General features: G+C 39.3%; 1 protein-coding gene and 1 long non-coding RNA gene across 2 annotated transcripts; one reads left to right on the top strand and one right to left on the bottom strand.

Moving 5' to 3' along the window:
- Positions 1 to 2,042: 2,042 nt before the first annotated feature.
- LOC148407392 (uncharacterized) lies at positions 2,043 to 8,712 on the bottom strand. Its single transcript, XR_015863800.1, has 3 exons — positions 8,645 to 8,712; positions 8,061 to 8,128; positions 2,043 to 2,163 (listed from the first exon to the last, which is right to left on the bottom strand). It is a non-coding gene; the product is annotated as an uncharacterized LOC148407392 (long non-coding RNA).
- Positions 8,713 to 9,060: 348 nt separating this feature from the next.
- tbx18 (T-box transcription factor 18) lies at positions 9,061 to 18,512 on the top strand. The gene is made up of 8 exons (XM_088403347.1): positions 9,061 to 9,307; positions 10,050 to 10,197; positions 10,534 to 10,635; positions 11,053 to 11,224; positions 13,114 to 13,281; positions 13,799 to 13,863; positions 15,328 to 15,422; positions 17,761 to 18,512. The coding sequence occupies exons 1-8, from the start codon at positions 9,094 to 9,096 to the stop codon at positions 18,294 to 18,296; spliced, it is 1,500 nt and encodes a 499-aa protein (XP_088259473.1). The 5' UTR covers positions 9,061 to 9,093; the 3' UTR covers positions 18,297 to 18,512.
- The last annotated feature ends 6,095 nt before the right edge of the window (positions 18,513 to 24,607 follow it).

Raw genomic sequence — 24,607 nt, 5'->3', positions numbered from 1 at the left:
AAAAACCAAAGATTCCACAACCTCACGATTTTAAAACCCTAAATCAGAAGTTTGACTCAAAAACATATTGTAAGAGGGAAGTGAGAGACTGAAAAAAAATAAACAGTAACACGAATGAATAAAAGAAAACATGTAAGGAAAATTTTAAAGAAATTTGGATGCAATATTTTGAGAAAAATGCTGAATATTTTGGAATTAAGTTGCAATTTTTAAGAAAGATGAATTTTGAGGGGGAGCGGTTTAAAAGTGAAAAAATAGTAATATTACAAACATAGTTGTAGTCCTCATCTCATTTGCCAATCTCATTTGTGATTAGCGTGGTGACCAGTCCAGTTTTTCACCCAACTTTTGACATTGATGACTGTCAAAAGCAAATGATCAATTTATTTACTGTACATCATTTTATGATAATCTCAATCTCAATCATAAAAGGGAACAAATTCATATTTGAGTTAATTTTACTCTAGATTCACCTTTTGGCATTACACATGCAATATATTGTATTAGTCTATTTTCTATTATTTTGGTCTATTTTATTGGCATTCTGTTGAACCATTGATAAAATTGCTAAGTAAAATGCAGATTGCCATAAAGAAGGAAATCAGTCAAGCATAAAGGCGAAAGTGTGGATTTTGAAAGGTTGTCAGCTTCAAATGATTTCTCCATCACCTGTTCATTTGTGGGACAGAGACTCTCTATGCTTAATTTTATAGCCACAGGTACATACAGCCAATCATACCTCAGGACAGATTAGCGTGCCTAATTCATCTGCCATGCATGTTTTGGGAAAGTGGGAGGAAGCCTAAGTGTCCGGCGAGAACCCACGTTGGCTCAGGGAGAACATGCAAACTCAACACAGGAAGGGTTGAGCCAACTCAGGTACCTTAACTGTGAGGCGGATGTGCAACCCACTGCGCCCCCAAACCACTCTGTGAGTAATATGAGTGCGTGAATCAATTTGGAGTTTGCAAACACTGTTGATCTTGTTTTAGTTTATTTTGTGAACATGCTGAAGTTTTGTGATGATTACGGACTATTTGCTTCCACAATCACCACATCCGTGGCAGTCAAACTTGGTTTGTTTCTGGCTGTGTTGCCTTTTGTGCTTTGTGTCGCAAAGTGCGACAAAACTGCTTTCAATAAGGACAGGACGTTGAATTTCTTCCATTGTTTGTTCTTGTGCGTCGAGCAGCTTACCGCACTTCCCAGTACGGGCCGGGTGACAATATTGCATAGTACACCTCTGACATAGTACAGAAAAATAAATGCGCAGGAAGTGGGTTTCTTTTTTAGTTTTAATATCCATATAGCGACGTTTTATATGGATTTAAATCAGAGTAAATGAGAATCAGTGAGGTTTTGAATCGGTTTAAATCGTAGCAAATGAGAATTCACATGTGAATCCATTTTTTGGCACAGCGGACGCACTTCGATTTGAAGTATGTGCGAATGGGACCCGGGGACGCAGGCAAACGAGAGCACTGTAAAGGTTGTGTATTTTTGATTGGCCGTAATTCTTGTGATCACAGGTTGAAATTTCGAATCGCGACCAAACGAGTAGACAAAATGAAAATTAGTTGTCGAACTCCCACATTTTGAGACATTCATGTCAGGTGAGCGGTCAATTGGAGCCGAAATACGTCAAGGAAAAACATGTATGTGAGAAACGTTGTGCAGCTATCATCTTTACCAGTTGATTTGCAGCGCTGCTTTTCGAAAGACAGGCGCCCCGCCGGCATCAAAAGATGGCGGATGGGAATATTTTCTCATTGTCATCACTTGTTGCACCCCCTCACCCCGAAGGCCCGTTCACAGTGTGGTCCCGGGCCTGCCCCCCGGCTCCACACCCCCACCCCTTTACCCGTCTTTCATCCCGTAAAGACTGAATCCAAACACTCCGACTTCCCCTGCACTCATCTTTTATTAATCACATCTCAGCGCCGCGTCGCCTGCTCACACACGCACATGTTAAAAAAAAAAGAAAAGACTCGAGTGTTTCATACTCGGTGCACCCCAGGGCTCGTTTAAAGGCCTGAAGAGGTGTTGAAGAAGGATTAGCGCTCACACATGCACGCACACACACTAAACACGTGCACGCCGAGCGGATATTCCGGGCGTTGTTGTTCCAGGTGTGGAGTCATCGGGGGTCTCCATGCTGTGACCCTGTTATCCCGGGAAGAGGGAGGAAGAGACGCGGGATGAAAAACACATTTCTCGCCCGAGGCTCTATCACAGAGGACAAAAACCACTTCGAGCCAAAGCAGCACACGCTCACAAAAAGCTTCTACGCTTGTCACTTTTTTGTTTTTTAAATACCTTCAGTTGGATTTTTTCAAGAGGATAAAAATCATGTAATGGAAAATTTTTGACACCGCAAAAAAAAGTATGATCTATTCAGAAAGTTCATGGATGGAAAACATGTTAGCTATTTTATATTTAAAAAACACAAAACATAATTTGGGGGGAAACATTCCACTCGTTTTATACAGTCGTCCACTGTATATTCTTAAATATAAACTTATATTTCCCTTTTGGGAAAGCTTGCTTTGAATGAAATCCTATGTTGTAATATATTGGAAAGATTCCTGTAAGACAAAACTAAAATTTCAAATTTGCTTTTTCACAGGAGTGGGAGACACCCAAACACGTCCAGCTCATTCAGGCTTGTGTGTGCTTTATGGTTGAAAATCTCCAGTGAGGCCATAAAAAAATGACATTCAGGGTGCAACTCCGGTAATGACGACAATGGGGAATAAGCCATTAAAAGAAATAAATAAAATTAAATAAAAAAGCGGAGGAAGAAGGTCAAGATGTTGGGTGGGACAACAACGTGTTGAAATGTGCTCAGGGACGGCCAGCTTGCAGCCATTTTATCCCAAAAAGAAAAATATGGCGTGTTAATGGCAAAACAGGACGTCGCACGGCTTGAAAACGGCTCGAAACGGACAATTGTAGGAAAACAGAAGATTCTAACAGCAATAAAGTGTTTGACCGCCGCACTTTGATATTATCTAATGGGAGAATATGATGCAAAATTTGGATTTCCATGGAACAGTGGGTATTTTTTGTGTTGTCTTATGATTAGCTTTCATGCTAAATTGGACTTAACAAATTGGGTCTACTGAAATCAGTATATGTCCGTTCATTTTGAAAAAAATAAAGATTTGATGTAAAGTATTTTTTGTAAAATTCTTGCCATTAGCGAACAAGCTATGCCTCATACCCTTCTTGGTTCCGAGTGCCTCGTTGTCTGCTATCGGTGTGCGCTCGCCATTGAGAAAGATGGATCATGAAAAGGAATTCTTTTTTTTAAAGTCTGACTTGAGAGCCAGCACGAGTACTGGGGCTTTGGGCTGCTGTGACTGTTTTAGAGCGCCTCATTGTTGGCTATATGTGCGTGCAAGTCACGCAGAGAAATCCAGTAAGGACTTTTTTTTTTTTTTAATCCAATTTAACGGGCAGCATGTTAATTGGCACCCCGGGCTCACATGGGTGCTCTCGAGTGCCTCATTGTCAGCTGTGAGTATGTATGTCAATCAGAAAGAGGCAGAAGAGTGAGGATGGTGGCGTCTGATTTGACTTTGAGCTGGCGTGGGTGCATTGGAGTGCCTCATTGTCATGGTGTGGAAAAGCACTGTGATGACCTGTAGTGTGACACATTCCTGTCCCTGAATCCTTTAAGCAGATATAATACATGTTAATAGCCTAATCTGTTCCAATCCCCGAAAAATGCTCATAAACCTTTTAAATAAATATTATTAAATTATATAAACGTACAACCGAAACGGTAACAAATTATTTTAATTACATTAGAGCATAATAATCAAAATATCATTAAAAGGATAATAAAAAAGCACTCCTAACAATTGACAATATGAATGCAGTTCACTTGTTTGCCATGAGATGGTGCCGGTGTGCTGGTGATGAATGCAGAAAAAGACACCTTTTAGGACATTTAATTTGTACATTTTTCTTTTACATTTCCAGTGATCCAGGAATTATTTGCAAGTCCACAGGAGCAATAATATTTATTTTTAGGATTATTTTGAGCATGTAATTATAATTAGATTTAGTTTGGGGCCATGCAAAGTACTTCCTGTGTGCAGTCATTGCTAAAGTGCTAATGACATGCTAACAGCACAAACGTCAGATGCGACAACCCAAAGTGATATTTTCCATCTATGTTTTTATGCGAATAAGTACAATGTTAGCCATAGCTTATGTCAACTTATGTTTGTTTGTTCTATGGTGTAAATTTTTGATAGTGTGGATAAAACGAGTAAAGATTAAAACTGAAAGACCACAGTAACCATCAATGCAAAAAACTACTGTCTCGTTTGAGGGCAAGCCGGCATATTAATAAATGATAAAAATGCAGCACAAACAATAACAAATACGGTAGTAATGACGGGTTGCGTTAACGTATTATATTTCAGTCATGTTGGAGCGAGCGCTGGTGTCTTGTGTCTCATATTATAAGCCAACAATGTCATCTCTTGAATTTTCTCTCGTTACTAGAGACAAAATTTTCCGCTGAGGCGTTTCATAAGCTGAATTTCGTTATAACAAGAGGCGTTCAAATGTAGAGGCGACACTGTACAGTGCTTTGATGTCAATATATAGTGTTTCCATTGTAAAATATCAATCAAGTGAGCCCATTCATAAGAAGGCCAATATTATTGCCATAAAAATATGAAGTACTGTAAAAGGCCTGAGTTTGTCAAGGGAACACATGTAACGTCTTCGTGCGGCTTTCATGTTGCCTTTGCCATTAAAATGGAGTCATTACCACCAATTAGAAAAAGGTAAAAATAGGAACTGGCCGGGGAAACACTGAAACACTTTCTTTCCTCTTTTTGCAAAGTGGTTATAAAAACCCGTACGTGTTTGTGCACATTTTGACTCCCTAAACACGCCAATAAAACGGCATTCCTTCAATGTGTGCTAAATGCTAGTTAGACGAGCAGGAAAGGCGGGATTAGCGGCCAATTCCAAATTTTTTATGACTTTGTTCTTTGATTAAGAAAACGCTTAAATGCTTCCAGTTGCTTCACAGAAAGGAATGGGATGAAAATAAGTGTTGTTGTGCGCTTTTTAAGATGCACGTGTGCCCCCCCCCCCCCCCCCCCCCCCCCCCCCCCCCCCCCCCCGTCCTTCCCCTAAAGCTCAATTACGAGCTGCAGATGTTTGCGTTTTAAGATTGTGATTTTCACATCATCATGAGCATTAGCGGCGTTTTAAGCGCATGGCTTCAAGGGGAGCTTTGAGGACAAAAAGTTGGCATTTTTTCATGAGTTGAGGTTTAATTCACCCCAAAAACAGAAATATAGTACTGATGTGTTTTTTGTTAATAACTGTTAATGACTAAAACAATTTTTTTTAACAGAAAAACAAAACTTATTTACGCAAAACAGCATGTTTTTCAAAAATGTGACTGCTGGATTTTGTTGTTTGTTTTACATATTTTATAAACATATAAATAACATTTCCAGAACAAAAAAATGCTTGACCAATGCGAGGGGCTAAGAGAGAAATGCACAGTGTCACATTTACTATTAAATTTTTGGGGTCAGTGACCCCAATTAGAGGGCAAGGACCCCATTTGCAACCCTAAAAATTATATTCATTATGTTAAAAATTATATTAAACTGTTTGAAATCATTGATTTATTGAAAAGTCATGAATACTTTCAGAGTTTAATATAAAATCAAATCAAATGAACACAAATGTGTAGTTTTTATTGATACTCAAATTATTTCACGAACATCCCTGCAGTTAGGCGACGGCCCCGGAGATCCGCGGACCCCACGTTGAGAACCGTTTTTTTGTAGTTAGTCATTACTGATGTGTTTTAGGATTTCAATAATTCCTGATTTGTGCTTGAACACTTCAATGAGTTTGCAGCAGTGCTTTAATGTTCCAATAATTACTCACTTGTTAATTCTGTATTATACTGATTTATGCTCTAATAATGTAATGATTTTTTTTTAATGACAATATACACATTTTTAATTACTGGTCTATGTTTCAGTGCTTTATTAGTGTATTACTGATTTTTGTTTTTGTATTTTGATGATTACTTCATGCTTCATGCATTCATGCTTTAATATTTTAATGCCTTCTGATTTCTGCTTTAGTACTTTAAATATTAGCAGTAATGCTTTAGTAAGTGCTGGTGTGTTTTAGTTCTTCAGTGTTACTTGGTTTGTGTTTTACTACAATATAATTTTATTCATTTGTGCGTTCATATTTCAGTGATTACTGATATGTGTTTTATTTCCCCAAGAATTGATTTATGCTTTAGTATTTTATTACATGTTTGTGCTTTTGTATTTATACTTAAATGGTTTTATTCGTTCCAGTATTATTGATGTTTTTTTTTAGCATGGCTATTGTGTTACATGCTTGAGCAGTACAAATATTACTGGCAATTATTTAGTAATTTATCATCAATGTTTGTTTTTTGATCAGTTATGGCCGTGTCCTTTAATAAGTTTTTTGATTATTGATTTGTTTTGGTAACTACAAATCAATGAGGTATGTCAGCTGTTGGTAATGATGTTTTAGTATTTCAATTATTACTGAAATTTATTAGGCACGCAAGTATGTTGTAATTTAGTTTGTATTTCACGAGTCCTGATATAACTGTTAGCTTTTATTATATGTACTCTGACTTTCTTTGAAAATGCAGTTATTACTGCGATGTGCTATAGTATTTCATTTATTAATGATATATACTTTATTATGTCAAGTATTACTGTTAAAATATTATGGATACATGCTTTAATAAGTAGAATTGTTACAGAAAATTACTTTTAAAGTTTTTAATCGATAAATGCTTTTGAGCATTGTTGCTGGTATTTGCTTTAAAAAGTTCATCATTGATTTGCTTCTGATATAAGAGCATTCAATTTAAATAAGTTGTTCCTGATATTTTAGTAATTCAATTATTCCTGGCATCTATAATTACAACTGGTCATGTTATTACTGATTAATGCTCAGTATCTCAGTTTTGGAATGTTTTAGGAGATTGGACATTAGTGCTACGTGTTCTGACTTTAGTTCTGATTTTACAGCTACTGCTTCAGCAGTTTTTACGAACTGAGAAGGCTTTCTAATATTTTGAAACGGAAGTAGCTAAATAAGGTAACCAAATGTTATTATCAAAAAGTTTAATGACATCATGCAAATCTCTACAATTGATATATGTTGCGTTACATACATTTAATTATTTAAAAAAACCTTACTTTTTGTCACAACGTCTAAAAAGAAAATTGATGAAATAAAAGTAGGAAGAAGAGGCCCGCAGACTGGCACGCGCAGTCAAGGTCCATCAAAGACGCGCGCGGGCACGCGTCTGCCACGCACGCGCCATACAGCTGTCACTAATTCCGCAGTCATCGGCTATTGATCGGTTTCTATTTCGTCCGAAAATGATTCCATTAAGCTGCTTTTTTTGTCAGCATTTAATCACAATCCAAAGCAGTTGCGCAAACGGAAAAATATAGTTTAACCATCCATGCAAGTTGTTATTAAGGCGAATACATACACAGTCGTAATTTTTTACGCTGCTCCATTTTATGATTGCCAGTTGAACTGGATACAGATAATAATATTTATTACAATAATAATAATGGACGAACAATGATTGTAGGAATATAAATCAAATTTATGGCCATTAACCACCAGCATTAACGTTATTTGTATTTTTGAGACAGTCATAAGTTTTTATCTTTATGCTTGCTTGAATGACAGTGGAAAATATATTGATAGATTTAAAAGTATAATGTTACGTATAACCATTTTTTTGATTAAGGCATTTTTCAAGTCAAGAGACTGTTGGAAAGAGGCTATAGCTTATCCTGAGGGTGGATTTTTTGTAAACCAACTTGGCGATTATCCAAGTGCGCACAACTAATTTAAAACAATGCAAAGACGTCTGCAATTATTTTAGCGCTTTACAAAACAGCGCAAATTCCAAATGGATCGTTTAAATCATATTCGCACACACAGTCACATACATTTTCAAGTCCTAAATAATTTCAGAAGCAAATTCTCACCTGACTTGATTTACTTGCTCACTCGCCGTGGAGGTCAAAGCGTGACTTCGGAACCCTTCTCGCCATCACTGAAACGGAAAATGTCAATAAATCGTTCAATTAACTCTTTGTAAAAAAGGTATTCAAGTGAACAGAATTTTCTAAAAAGGTATTTATTCGTCAAACACGCATTGAAAAACCCAAATCATTAAAAATCCATGTGCAACTTAATCACGTTCAATAATCGAATAACCATTATTTGAAATAGTACGTGCTTAAAGAGGGACATGAGATTAAGCTTCTCGATAAGAAACGGAGAAGTGGGCTTGATATATTATGCATGAATAGAATAACTATAAATAAGTATTTATTGCAAAGATTTTGACACTTTACATTTTGACTGATTTCCGTCCCTATCCTAAATATTACACCAATGCATTAATTATACATGGCCTATAGCTATAACACGTAATTTTTTCGAGAATGTTTACTTTTCTATTAATTTCCAATTTTTGTTTTGCACTTGTTTGTACTTTTTCTATACTTGATTATGCACGTTAGCATTTTGTTTTAAATTTACGTTCATTTGCATTGTGCATACTGACCCATTTAGTGCTTAATAATTTATTCAAATGAAAAAAAAAGCTTAATTTTTATCATTTATCTTAAAAAGCCGAATATATCATATAAATAATGCAATAAATACTAAGTGTAGAGTTTTATGTCTATCCGTTGACCACATAAGGGGTGCACCACCAGGCGTGGCTAGGGAGGGGAACCACTTCCGGAGGTAGCTTTGGAACGTCTCCTGATTGGCTGGGTTGAGCTTTGATTGACAGCTCCCCCACTGCCCCCTCCTTGGTTCTCCCAGAAAGTTGACACCTCCCTCCAAAGAAAGTGGTGGAGAACCCAGAAGTCAGACCTGGAGAAACTTGCACCAGTGAACAGTTCTTCACCTTTTTAGGGACTCTTCTTCGCCATCGTCTTCTTCGTAGCCGAGACTCAGATCGCCGTGACTAGCGTCGTCGCTTCCCGGGACTTTGGGCTCGGAACCATGGCCGAGAAGCGGCGATCGCCGTGCGCCCTCAGCGTCAAGGCGCACGCTTTCTCGGTGGAGGCACTCATCGGGGCCGAGAAGAGGCGTAGGACGGCGGGAGAAAGCGCAACTTCACCCAGCTACGAAGTCCCGAGAGCAGCCGCCAGTCCCGAGCCTCCGCCGGCGGCCAGAGCCCACAGCAGCGAGGCGGAATATGCCAGCGACGGATCCCGTAAGTGAACTCAGCGCAAAAAAGAAAGAAAGAAAAAAGAAAGCCCAAAATCTGCAAAACAAGATGGAATTCCGCAAAGAAAAAAGTTGCAGATATAATTTATAACATGCACCAAAACCATCGGCTTATGTAAATGTAAATCATAAACACTTCATATGTTGCAAAACATTTTTTTGTGCAATATTGGCATTATCCTCCGCACTCGTGCAAATAAGACGCGAGCTTGTGGCCAGCGTGCAAAGTGTGTGACAATTATGACTGTGAGTCGATGCTTGATTTTATGGGCTTTTGGCTGCAATCGTAAACACGCCAATTAGCAGCAGCAGAAAGAGACCCGAAAGCACCATGGGGATGCACTGGAAACTTGAAAACATATCCTCGCGTCTGCAGTGTACGTCTAATGCAATACTTCTCGGGACCTGCGTGCAAATCATATACAAGCAAATAAATGAAATCCATAAACGCCTAAACGGAATGATCAAGGACATATCAAAACTTTTTTTTGTGTGTATGCTCAACACGTGACCAAATATCTTATGTACCAATCAATTTGATGCTCCTTTATAAAAATAAGAAATCGATTTGGTCCGATTCAGCACTCAATTGTAATAAAACACAATTGTAATGAAAGAATATTGAACTAACTTGTGCAACAAATTATACATTTTACATGAAAAAAATAATAGCTCCTTTGGCGCATGTTAACTATAGTTGCGTGTGTTTATGTGTGTGCGTGGAACAGAAAGCGAGGACGCGCTGGTGGAGAGCCCCCAGCCCGCAGCCGTTGGCGGCAGCGGGGGCGAGGACCCACGCGTGGACCTGCAGGGCTCGGATCTGTGGAAACGCTTCCACGAGATTGGCACGGAGATGATCATCACCAAAGCTGGAAGGTAACGCAAATGTTCCATGCATGTTTTTGCACTTTTTGCTCTGCATGCAAATTCAAGTAGAGAAAAAGCCCAGGAAAATGGTGCGCTTTTAAAAAGTAATCTGCACGCTTTGGTTAAACGTAATTATCAAATAATTTTGGTGCAAACCCACAAAACGCTTTACGGGGTCTTAATGATAGCCGGTGGGGGAAAAAAAAATCCAAAGACAAATGAATTCATATATTTAAAAAAACAACAACATTTTAGCACCTCTTTTTCCAAATGACATTTTTGCTAAACTGAAGCTCTGAAGCATATTATTATTTGTAATTTGGGACTATGCGATTGGTTTTTCAGGCGGATGTTCCCTGCCATGCGCGTGAAAATGTCAGGTTTGGACCCACATCAGCAGTATTACATCGCCATGGACATCGTCCCAGTCGACAACAAACGGTACAGGTAAGCACGAAATTCGAAATATGACACGTTGCAGCCATAATTCTTTTTTTTTGCGCACAAACGGCGCTGGGCTCATTTGTTTAGTTGTTCCGTTTGGACTTTTAACCTAGGCCTGCTGGAAGGTCAAACCAGCAAATGTGCAGTATCTGCCTGGGAAAAGAAAAAACTAATAAAACTTCCCTCACGTGCCTTTTGTGCGCATTTACGCGGGCTGGAATGTTTCAACATTGTTGATAAACACATTTCCACAATTATGTTACCCGACAGTTATGGTGATTGCTGTATACTATTATTGTTATTCATTAATTCAGAACAATCGGAGAAGCATTTTTCAACATGACAAAATTTTCAGCATTTCCAAATGGACGCAAAATGCAACTAAGGGTTCTCACGTGTTTTTTTTCTGCGCGCTTTCAGGTACGTGTACCACAGCTCCAAGTGGATGGTGGCGGGCAACGCTGACTCACCGGTGCCGCCCAGGGTCTACATTCACCCGGATTCGCCCGCCTCGGGGGAGACGTGGATGCGGCAGGTGGTCAGCTTCGACAAGCTCAAGCTCACCAACAACGAGTTGGACGACCAGGGACATGTAAGTCGGACATCATCAGCGTTTGGGATGTTCGACACCACTTTTTTCAGACCATGCTTGTAGGAGTACTCAAAGTAGTAAGTGATACCAAGTACCAATACACCTTCTTTTGATACACAAAATTCCCCCCTTAACGTACAATTACTTCTAGCATTTTCCTTCAATTTTGAAATTAATGTGAATTTTCTATTCTTCAGATTTTTAATTTATGTATATATATATATATATATATATATATATATATATATATATATATATATATATATATATATATATATATATATATATATATATATATATTAGTATGCTGATTAGTATTATTATTCATCTGTTATTCTCTTTAGTTTTTGTTACATACCTTTGTGAATATTTGACTATAGACTGGCATTAAGTTATTAATGTATATTAATCCATGGCAGTGCTTCTCAATTATAATTTATAAAGACCCCCACAGGGAGAGGCAAAGAAAACATTTGGCGCACCCCCACTTGCCACCAGACCATAAATAAGATTATTATCTCTAAAAATTGTATAAGTATGGCTAAAACTGTATCCTTTTTAAAACTGGCACAAGGAAAAAAACAATATACTTTTCATAACTGTTAAATACTTTTACAGCTTTAATACAGATTAAAGCTTTGTTTAAGTAGAAAAAAACACAAAAGTGCCAGAAAAAAAGATGCAAATCCTTATTTTATCACAATTACACTTTACATGGCAAAAAAAAGTCCCACCCCTCAGAGGCCGGCACTACTATTTGAGAAACACTGAATTTTCAATTTGAATTTGAAACATCCTAATGTCCCTTCACAAAAAGAAAAAATAATTAAGCAATAGCTGGACTGTATGTGATTTTCAAAAAAGTACCATGCAGCGCGCAGACATGCACCAAGAGCAATTTTCAAAAATATCCACTTGCCTGATTTTTCAAATTCCAACGAAAATCAGGATTGTTTGGCCATGGGGGAGGTCTGCACTTCAGCAGATATTGGTTTGAAAAAGGGGGCCCTGGCACTTGAGGAAAGGGGGGGGGATTTCCCTGATGGGTCATGGCAAATCCAGAGTTTTCCATCACAGCGCATAATTTATTTTACCAAATATAATAAATCATTTGTCGGCCACAAAGCCTTTTTGCTCAAGTCATATTTAAATGCTGTTGGAAAACAAGACGAAACACAATTTTTAGAATACACATAGTTTTTTTTTGTTTTGTTTGTTTTTTCATAGGATCTTTTTGCTTTTGCTTATACTACTCACATATCAAAGTTGAATATTTTGTTCCCAAAAAACATACCGGTGTATTAAAAAAAAGGGGGGGGTTTGTCAATCAAAAATACTGAAATAAGATTTATAATTTATGCTTTTTGATCAATGATATTTGAATCCTTCCTTTACGGAAGGCATGCAAATGGCTATTTTAGAAGATTTGTTTTGAGGGAGGTCCATACCGCAGGAGATGTAGCTTTTTGAAAGTCCCATCAAACACATTAGATGGCAGGTGTCAAACTCCGATCCTTGAGGGCCGGTATCCTGCATGTTTTCCTGGTTTCTCGCCGCAAAACACCTGAATCTGATGATTAGCTCTTTCACATGCTCTACAGGATCTTGAAAATGATCCTAATCAATTGAATCAGGTGTGTTTGAGAGAGAAGGATTGAAAACATGCAGGATGCCGGCCCTCGTGGACCAGAGTTTGACATCTATACAGTACATTAGATAAAAAAAATACATAAATAAGATTTTTTTTAAATTGAGAACATTTGAATTCTGACTGTTATTTAGTCAAATCTCCTGCCAACCAATCCATTAAAGGCCGCTTTTTATCAAAAAAAAAAAAAAAATCATTCAGTAGAGCAAATGGTGACCATCGGCATGCTTGCCCATTTCAGATAATCCTGCACTCCATGCACAAGTACCAGCCACGCGTTCACGTGATCCGTAAGGAGTGTGGCGAGGAGCTGTCCCCAGTGAAGGCCGTACCCGCTGGGGAGGGCACGCGCACCTTCTCTTTCCCTGAGACCGTTTTCACCACCGTCACTGCGTACCAGAACCAGCAGGTTGGTGTTGAAGTTTGCAATGAAACCATTAAGTCCACGCTGTTCAATGAATATACAATATTCAATGAAGAGAATATGCTCGGCTTCTGGGTGGTTTTATAGCAGACCTTGATGATCAATAGGACATTTTAAATCACGTCAACGGAAAGCATCTATCTCCAAATTTGGGCGATTGTATTGAAAAAAAAGCAAAAACGCCTCCCTGTGGACGTACCATCGTACCAAATAACAAGCTGCTTATCAAATGTAGGTAATGGTGGACATCATCTAAATGGAGCATTAAGAGTGAACATCTGACGTTGGATGGGGCTCACAAGGTTGAGCAAATTTTTTTTGGACTGGGGGACGTCACATGCGCGCTGCAGCAAACACACCGCTTCAGTTTGCGGAATGCCAAGGGACAAAAAGTGTCATGTTGGCACGCCCTAGCCAAGTTTACACAAACAGAAGACTATTTCTGCTGGCGTGCCGTATGTGTTGTCATAAGATTTGGGGGAATTTTTCCTGTGTTTTCCAGATAACCAGGCTGAAAATCGATAGAAATCCTTTTGCCAAAGGCTTCAGAGACTCTGGAAGGAATCGGTGAGTGGGGACCTTCATATTACCCGCCGCAACTGGGTCATGTTTGATATTCTTGCTGGTCTGTGGTTTGTTGCTTGTCACGGCTATTTCAGTCGATATTACGGGAAGGGAAAAAGCAGGGCCTGCATTTATTTATCCACATCTCGCGGGAAGTGTGCGACCGGCCTCTATGAACGTGAAAATCCTTCCCGAGTGGAACTAATCAAATCTTACCGCAGTATTCAGGAGATTTCATGTGGACTATTCATCATTTTGTCTTCATGGGGAAGATTGGCCTCTGAAACAAACAGTAAAATAAGCCGAGTACAATAGGAACAAAAATACGGCTGGAAACCAACAGTTTACCAGATAGTATGTCTAGATAGTACTACATATGTATATATGCGTACACACAAATATATAGATATGTGTGTGTATATCTGTATACGTCTATGTGCAAGTATATACTATATATGTGGTTTGTGCACACACACATATACATACGTATATGTGTATATATATATATATATATATATATATATATATATATATATATATATATATATATATATACATATATATATATATATATATATATATATATATATATATATATATATATATATATATATATATATATATATATATGTGTGTGTGTGTGTGTGTGTGTGTGGGTGCATATATACAATATACTGTATATAAGTGTGTATATAAGTGTATACATATATATATATATATATATATATATATATATATATATATATATATATATATATATATATATATATATATATATATATATATATATATATATATATATATATATATATAAAAAATATAAAACAAACATATTTCCACCCCATTACCATAATACCATAATATTGTTAATATAGTAGTAAAACACACATATACACACACGCACACTAACGTAAAAGAAAAAGTGCAGAGAAAGTGCAAAAAAAAAGGACTTTTTTCTCATTCAGAGGCTTTCACCAAATCTAGTGAAATGCAATCGAGCTTACTTTGCTTGTGAAGTCATCCAACAACAGCCAATTTTCATCGCGTGTTCAATGAAGTCAAACTAGCAAAATGTGAACATGCAGGCTTTTCACAGGGCAGCTTGTCCAAATTATCAACCCCGCGGGTGTGCGCATATGTTTGGGGAGGGCGGGGTGGTGACTTTCATCCTCACGCTAACGAGGTCTACCAGAATAGTTGCATTAGGCCTCCACGCCAACCCACCTTGGAGCAGGGCATGCCGGTGGGGGTGGAGGGTTATCCCACCTCATAAATCCTCACTGCGGCTTCCTGCCTCCTTGCTCCTGATTGGCCCATAAAAGCCGCGTGAAAGCAATTACCTCGGAGCGCTCGGCTGGCAGCGGCCAATGGCGACGTGGCGTTTATGCCCCTCATTACCTGCGCAGACAGAGTCAGACCAAGATGGCGGCCAGGTGGCGGCTTGGCTTACATGATTTGTGTTTGCAGGATGGGCCTGGAAGCCCTTGTGGAGTCATACGCTTTCTGGCGGCCATCTTTGAGGACGCTTACCTTCGAGGATATCCCCGGTATGGCAAAACAAGGTATGTGACTTGACTTGAGAATGCCCCAACTTGCTGCTGTAGGCCACATCTCACGTCCAGACGCTCGCACACACAAGAAGTCATTCATTAGGCCAACAACCAAATAATAATAACTCCACTTGAGGTAACCCAATCACGGCTTGATTTTGGAAGTGCAGAGCTGCCATATGGAGTAAACATTTTTTGACTGTCAATCTTGTTTGAACAAATTTGCAAGTATGTTTGAATGTATTCACAAGTACATTTACACATTTTTTTCAATGTCCAAATGTTTTTGTTTTTAGTCTTTAGTTTATACTTTAAGTATGTTCAAACATATTTGCAAGTGTTTTCAAATGTCCCAATTGGCAACTCCACACTTCTGGTCTGTGCTTTTATTATGTTTTCTGAGGCTCAATATTTTTAAACGTCGTAGTCGTCCAAATGGACCTGTGAGTTTATATGTTACAGCAAACATAAAAAAAAACTTTTTTTAAATTACATTGGTCAGTTCACATATTAAACAGATCCATTAAAAGGCCATGGCAAATATCCCATGTTAAAAAGTTCAAAATCATCTTAATGTTTACGTACCTTTTGGATAATGTTATCCTATGAGCTTAATACAGGCTTTGGATTCATTCATTCAGGGAAATGCAGAGAATCTATGCAAAATCTTAAAGAGTTTATTGACAATTAAAGTTCCTCATTAAATGGACTTTCATGAACTTTCATTTTCCAGTTCTTGTGTCAACAAATAATCTGTGAGCAAACCCCCCAAAAATTCAAACTCCATTGCTCTACTTCTACAAAGTTAAAATATGCAGTCGTAAATTGTACCATATAAATTAAGTACATAAGCCTAAAAGTCACAATAAACTAAGCCTCTTGAGAGTCATGTGCAAGAAGTTATCATGTCTGCTAAAATGTATACATGAGAGCAGTTGGGAATTGATCACAATTGGAAGGCATTTCCACTGAGAGGTATTATCACGCTTTACACCAGAGGTGCTCAATGTATCGCCTGGGGCCAAACACCTTGCTTTTGTTGGTTGCCCGCATGAAATTGCACTAATATAAATAAATAAGAAACTCAGCCGGAAAAAACACAGGGCAATCAAAACATGTCAATTGAAGAATTGTTGTTGTTTATCGTCCTGGAGTTTGAACTTCATTTTAGAACAATATTGTATTGTTCTCATCTGAGCCTGCTCTGGGACCCAAATGTTATCAGGTTGGTGTACCAAGGTCGTGCGTGTCATACATTACTTGTAACATAAGCGCAATTTATTTTGAAGCATTGGCTGGCTTCCTCACAATGTTTGGCTTTTAGTGGGATGCAGTAGCTTGACAGGCAGCTGAGTGTCCTTTATCTCTTGTCACACTTCTAAAAACATTAAACTAAAAAAAAATATTTTTTAACGTATTAAATCTAATCTATCCATCTATCTATCTATCTATCTATCTATCTATCTATCTATCTATCTATCTATCTATCTATCTATCTATCTATCTATCCATCCATCCATCCATCCATCCATCCATCCATCCATCCATCCATCCATCCATCCATCTATCTATCTATCTATCTATCTATCTATCTATCTATCTATCTATCTATCTATCTATCTATCTATCTATCTATCTATCTATCTATCTATCTATCTATCTATCTATCTATCTATCCATCCATCCATCAATCCATCCAACCATCCATCCATCCATCCATCCAGACTGCAATTTTTTGCATGAGCTATTGTTAATTTCCCAACAGTGATGCAAATAGAGATCAGCACAGTATCATAAATGAATAGCTCCAATTTTGCAGAGATATCACCAAACATTTTTTTTTTATTTTTAGCTTTTTGGCCCAGAAGCGCAATGAGACATACAGAGAATGTGCAGTCGAGCAAGCCACTGTATTTTTGTAAAACATCCAAACATTGTAAAAAAGCCAGCTCGTGCTTCGAAATAAAATGTGGCATATCAAGTCATGTATGAAACGATTGGCCTTTGGTACGCTTTTATTTTGAAGTTCCTCCCAGAAGCAAGGTTGTGACAACGGTCTACTACATGAACATCTTTACCTCCCAGCATGAGCAGCATTTGATGTAAACAAAACTGTTGTTTTTCTGATTTTTCTTTTAAATCGTCTGATGTGTTTTTTAATTTCGTCTTAGTTTTTTTTTTGCATGTAGTGCGATGTCAAGCGAGCGATCAACAAAAGCTAAATTAGCAGTCATGTCAAAGAGGGTGTTTTTGGAGAAATCCAAAACTGAACAATTTCCAGACGTCACGCGCATAACATATATATATATATATATATATATATATGAATGAAATAAAACTTCTTCTGCAGGAGTCCAGGGAGCCCACGGAGCTGCCGGTGCATCACCCCACTTGTTATCGCCTTCGCCGTGCTCGTCGCCCTTCCAGGTGTGCCCCCTCAGTCCAAGCGATTTCACCTGCAGCCGCCCAGCTCTCCCACTCCACCGCTACGCCACACCTCCCGATCCCTTCCAAGCACCCCGGGGCCCGCCGTCCTACGAGGGCGACGCCTTCTGCACCCTTCCGCTCTCCGCGTCACAACTGGGCTACCTGTCGAGCCCCGCCCCCCAAGGCTACGCCGGCCTTCGTCTGCACACCCCTCCTTACGGCCTGTACGGCTACACTTTTCCGCCGTCGCCCCGCCTGGCCGCCAGCCCGGACAAAATGAACGCCGCTACCAACCAACAGAGTTCCCTGCTGGGCTCGTCCCCAAGCGGGACGCTAACGGACAGCCTGGGGGTGCTCACCGCAGGACAACAGGGCTTCTTATTCGACTCTCGGACTTTGGGGCTGGCGGGGAGTTCGTCGGGGAGTGGAGGCTCACAGGTCGCCGCTCACCTGGGCTGAAACTGATATCACCAGATATCTGAAAATGACACTCAGGAACACCATCAGCCATCAAGTGATGAGAAATCATCCAATTGTTTCGCTAAAGCGCTTATCCTCAATTAGGGTGAGCCTATCCCAGATGACTTTCGATTAAGCTCCATCCTGGAGCTGTCCGAGTGATAATACGATGTGGGTGAAAACTGGAAGTGATTACAGGAGGCCCTGTCAGTTGAAGTGAGCACTTTGTTCTTGTTCGGAAAGAGACACTAAATCCTGCTAAAGCCTTTACAGTAAATGGACTACATCCAGTGCACCACATACTAATATAAATGATTTTTAAAAAGTTACATACACATCGAATGAGCCAAGTTTCACGTCAAAATTCAGACTAAGACTGGATTTACACTGTACTGTATTCCAATTGAGTCCCCAGGTCACAGTAATCAACGTTTTCCACCTGACAACATGTCATATACAGTTATGCTTACACTCACAGAACACATAAAAAAATGCATGCTTAACAAAGTACAAATTGCAGATAACTCCGCAAGTGGCAAAAATATGGGCTTAAAATATCCATTTATTCATTTTCTAGAGCAGCTTATCCTCACAAGGCTTACAGGCATGCTGGTGTATCCCAGCTAACTGGCAGTAGGCCGGGAACTCCCTGAATTAGTTGCCAGCCAATTGCAGGGCACAGAGAGACGAAAAACCATTCACGCACCCAATCACACCTAAGGATGATTTACTATATCCAATACACCTGCCTTGGATTTTTTCGGTAGTGTGGGAGGAAGCTGGAGTGCTCGGAACCTACACAGGCTCGGGGAGAACAAGCAAACACCACACAGGAATTTATTGCATTTAAGCCCAACTTAAAATATAAAACATAAATAACCAATCAAAACAGTATATTCAAGATCCCATCCACTGCTTTGCAACTGACATCACAACAAAAACAACGTTTAGATAGGGCTAAGGAGGTCAAAGGTGAATCTCCCCAGCAGTGATTTATTTGAATCATGTTTGGTTCCTTGAACATCATGAAGCATTAAAAATTTATTTGCTTTGAGTTATATAGCGCAAATCCAGCCTCAGTGCCTTTCGCCCATTTTCATTGACCCAACACATGTAAGGAGAACTACAGAATGCTACTTGCAAAGGTTGGCGCAACAATATATATTCTACGTCTACTTGGACAATTTCTCAGCAGCTGCGTGCGGATCATCTGTATATAGTGACGACAAGGTGAGGACAAAATGAGGGACTGATGGAACTGTGGCACTTAGAGTATGAACCTGCTCCTTGATCTTGAACCTATTTGTTCAAGACTCTCCTTACACGTATGCCCTTGGCCCAATTTTACAACACACATTAGCATTCATGTCAAAAGTCTTCAATGCACATCTAACTTAAGTGACAGCACAAAATTAATAGTTGTTCTTCATGGGTTATGGTTCCAAGAGTTTACAAAAGTACGACCTCAGTTTTTACCATTTCATTTTCAATGTATAGCTTACTTCAATGTCATTTATACAAATATTTGATTTCAGCACTGTGTTTGGTCAGGTTTGGTTAGCGTTTGGTTGGACTACCCCAATATTTCCCAAAGTGTGGTATGCGTAGCGCTAGTGGTACATGGGCTCTCTCCAGTGGTATATGAAAAAAAAATGATTGATTGAATCAAGCTTGTAGTCAGTTGAAACCCTTTGAAATCCAATACAGTACATTTTTTCAGTAAAATACAGTTGTACGGAACTTAAGCACAGTAGAATACATTTGCATCTAATCTTGTAGAACGATGTTTGAACAATTTTCTTGAAGTACGTTGTTTTTTTATTTAATGTATCATGTGCAATACATTTTCAAAGAAATGTTACAGTGGCCTACGGTGATAAATACATTTTTTAGGAATGAAACCTCCTCATCATCTTTGTTGAGCGCATGTAGTAGTTCTGCTATGTTATTTTTTAATGTTGCTCAATACTGAGTAATTTTTTGAGGTCATGAAGGTCTTGAAATCATAGATCTACGGTGTAATGACTACAACGCCAGCCTGGAAGTGATTTATGCACTGGCAACATGGGGAATACCTCGCACATACATGCGCAAACACACACTTCACAGGGACATGTCACATCAGGGGGGAACACATTCCCAATGCCCCCGACGTGAACTTTGACATCTCCAGTTGACTAGCCCGAACCCTGATCTAATTCCAACCAAAGCCAGAAACAGCCAGCGCTGATCAAAGTGTTGCGTAAGAACGTAAACGGACCCCCCTCATGTGCCACATGAGAGCGAGGGCGTACGCCAAGGAGGGTGTGAAGGTGCGAATGTGTGTGGCAACAGGTGGCTGAGACGTCTCAAAAGGTCACGCTGATCCCAGAAAGTCCAAGAGAGTCCCCACTAGACCCCCCCCACATTGCCTACTCCTCCTATAGCATACTTATTCGATGAGAGCATGAGTCAAGGTACTCTGATGCTCACACGTGCACTATAGCTTAAATGTTAAACATGTTCTCAGTAGAGGGTCATTATCAACATGTCAGCACGGCATCAAAATCACTTTTGAAAATTGCTTTCATATCAACTGTAATGTGTTTAGCATTTACATGCTAAAATGGCAGGTTGCTAAAGGAGTTTAGCTCGAGTGGGTAACAGTGCACCGCAAAACATGAAATTTTGCCAAAGCATGACTTTGAAGAGATACTTAACTTATTTAGCCATTTTAAGCAATAAAAGGTATGATGATTTAAAACTATATTTTATTTAGGATGTAATTACGCACATACCCGAATTATTTTCCATTTACAATTAAAACACATTCTTTCACTTGCTGTCGGACTGAAAATGACATCACATGTACGCAAGGTTAAGATACCAATCACTGCATACCTGTTGTTTGGGTTTGGCTTGTGACGTTTGCAAGGTGAGGCATGATTGATAAAGTACAGGTGATGTCATTTACAACAAACGTCAAAATGCATTTTAAAAAGTATTGCCATAATTCCCCAAATATAGGACACTCCTGTGGATGAGATGCACCTCTAATTTTAGTTGTCAAATTCTGGTATTTTCTATGTTACAGTGTATTGAACACATCAACAGTTTGGTAACAATGTAAAAACTGCATCAAAACAGAATAAATCTCATCTTTGTAATTTCTTCATATTTTCTTGTATTTACATTTATAAGTTATTTAATTGTTGCGGGCATAGTTCTGTGACAGAACTGTGTGTGAGTGTGTGTGTGTGGCTTGTTTGGTGACAGAGAGCGAGAAAGACAGAGAGAGAGAGAGAGAGAGAGAGAGAGAGAGAGAGAGAGAGAGAGAGAGAGAGAGAGAGAGCGATCGCCCCACACCGGCCAGCTGAGTGGACATTACGGAAAGTTTGACGAAGAGTCTGTTGGAATAAATGTGAACACCGATAGTAACTGCGAGTTATCCTGTTTGGTCAGCTACATGCTCCAATCTAGGTCAACGTTAGCCCGTTAGCTCAAACCTTGCAGCAGCCTCATGGTTTGCAAACTGCTCTGCTAAAAGAAACACTTTCTTCTTGAAAACTTCTGAAATGTTCCTGTGTGAACAAAGATGGACTCGAACTGTGGTTCAGTCTGCTCGTTTCTTTTATTGGAAATAATGCAGCTAACAGGAGCTGCTGCTAGCTGCAACTCAGGCACTGACTGCTAACAGCCAACTAATGTCCGCCCTCTAGTATTTCTAGTACCCCAATTATTGTAAGAAAGAACACAACCGATCTAAAAATGTGCATCTGTACCTCAAAACTCGGCTTATGTGGCTGACGGACACAATCTTCCTCGGATGTCATAGAATAAAAAAAAAATCTAATCTTTAGGTTACCATTTATAGTACACACCTATCCTTTTGACTTCCATTCTTAAATAAAAAATGTATCTTATATTTGGGAAAAAGGGTCATAAAAAATGATTTATTATAGTTAAAATATTGATTTTTCACTGCTGTAAATGACTAATCAGTTAGGTGGCACTTTGAGGTTGATGTTTGGGTCTGGCAAAGTTTGTTAGATTTTTTTGCTGCAAAGCAGGAACATATTTTTGTTGCAAAATATAATATTTCTGGCACATTAGAATTAACCACAATAGCACACACATAGCAGAACTACATTTTTTTGCAAGACTGATATGCCAAGACAAACCACTGCAATGATGCACCTCATGCACTCTGGAAAAAAGCAATAACAAATACAACTGATACCTTTTAAAAACTGTACAACACAACCCACACAGAAATGAACAATTACATTCCACCACACTCTTTTACTATTATTCTGCAATTTGTTAAAAAAATGTTTGGAGATTTTTTTGTATTTTTTTTGTCCAGCTCATATACAGTAGAAATTGCTAAACAATTTCCTGCCCTACATGGGCGTGGTCTCTAATGTTGTCCGGTGTCAACATGAAGAAGAGTTGTTGAGCACATGTGAGGAGGAGATGGAGGGGAGCTTTTTTTAGAAGTTGGAGACGGGACCCCCGTGTGTCTCACGCACAAACACACACTATATACAGTTTATTGAGCATTGATTAGAGGTTGGAATCTCCTTACAAAGGTAAGAATATGAGAATAAACCATTAAGAGAGACACACACAGTCTCACAGTGTGTCGGTGGTCTGGTGATCTCCAGCCAGGGTGGAGACACACACTTGTCCATGACCAGGTGCCGACGTGACAAATCTGTCATGGAAGGGGCTAGGGGTGAGTTGAGCACACGGTGTCGAACTTTGGAAGGTTCTCAACAGGGGCAGTGTGTGTGTGTGTGTGTGTGTGTGTGTGGGGGGGGGGGGGGGGGGGGGTCTGTTTTTGCAACAGAGTGGGACCCAAATCCTGAGTTTGACTGTTTTTGTGGGGACCTCTTGCACTTGTGGGCACCATTTTGGTGGACCCCAAAAGTACAGACCTCTTTTTGAGGGTCATGACTTGGTTTTAGGGTATAAATTTGAATCGAATTTTGGTTGAGGTAAGAGAAATCTGTTGTGATTGTTAAGTTTAGGGGCAGGGGCTATCAGAAATGCACTATGTCAATGAGAATGATCCACTATGATAGAAAAAAAAAACCTTTGTGTGTGCGTAGGTGACTACTGGGTTCAAGTACTCTGCGTATATAGAATTTAGGTTACACATAAAAGCATAAAACGGTAATTCATAATTTTTTTTACCAGAACATTACCAGAGCCCTGAAAAACAGTGATGTAATTTTCCATCGACAGCTATTGGCAAAATGGCCGCCTCCAGTGATGGACGAAAAACAAGTGGAGTTTTCTGCTAAAATCATATTCCACAAAAGCGGTAATAATCACAATGCCATTTTTAGAATACTGAAAAAATATTTTTCTGTATTTCTCTTCTAAGTTTTTAAATTAGAAAGCCTATACCAGAAGTCTCCGCTAACCCTATATTAGGGCATAGTGTTCTCAGTGGTAGTGGAGGAGAACATGCTTACTGGAGTACTTATGTTCTTGTCAAATGTTTATAGACTTGTGAACAGTACAAACGAGAACATATGTACCTCCTTTCCCCTTTGGAGGGAGTGCGCTAACTTCATCCCTCAAAACAGTAGTTAGCATTTGCATAAAGGCCAGTTGTGTGGTTTTGGCCTCGCTTTGCATGGAAGTACCCATTAGCATTATGGGCCTCAGGCGAGGCGAGCTGAGTTTTACGGCCGCGGGGTCCGTGACTGAGCATTAAAAGCCCGCAGGTGAGGTCATAGTGGGCAGAAACGGAAGATTCCAGACGAATACGGAATCGAAAAAAGTGCACGTGGCAGAGAAAAGTACATTTACAAACATGGTTTCATGACGTTCTATTTATATAGCTCCAGGACTGAACTGATTTCAAGAGCCAGAAGGACAACCATTCAATAGTTTTCAGGAGAAACGTTTTCTTAATTACTAAAATTACTAAAATTCAAATGCTTGGAGTGCCTCGCCAATTGTGGAACAACCAATTAGTTTTGCTTTTCTTTCATGTGACATGCCTATTTTCCGAAAATTATCTGGATGCAAACTGGTAATAACTTTGTCAGGATGACACTGGATGACATCAACAAGCTCATCGCAAAACACTATGCACCTGTGCTCTTCATTTGAGGGAGGGGGGGGGGGGGGGGGGGCAACACGGGTGGAGGCACGCTGGGGATCAGTTCACCGTGTGAGCCGTTAACGACTCGACGGCTATTTGATGACAGTCACAAGAACTCGAACCTTGGGGCCGTCCTTTACAGCTGTTAAATCTTTGTCAAGTCAAGCAATGATTTGCGGCGCGCCACCCACCACCGTTGAACTGGACTCAG

The sequence above is a fragment of the Hippichthys cyanospilos genome, chromosome 20 (genome assembly GCF_059441005.1).
Source record: "Hippichthys cyanospilos isolate Australia breed blue-spotted pipefish chromosome 20, RoL_Hcya_1.0, whole genome shotgun sequence".
In the NCBI taxonomy this organism is placed as follows: domain Eukaryota; kingdom Metazoa; phylum Chordata; class Actinopteri; order Syngnathiformes; family Syngnathidae; genus Hippichthys; species Hippichthys cyanospilos.
This window is presented reverse-complemented; position numbering and strand designations above follow the sequence as displayed.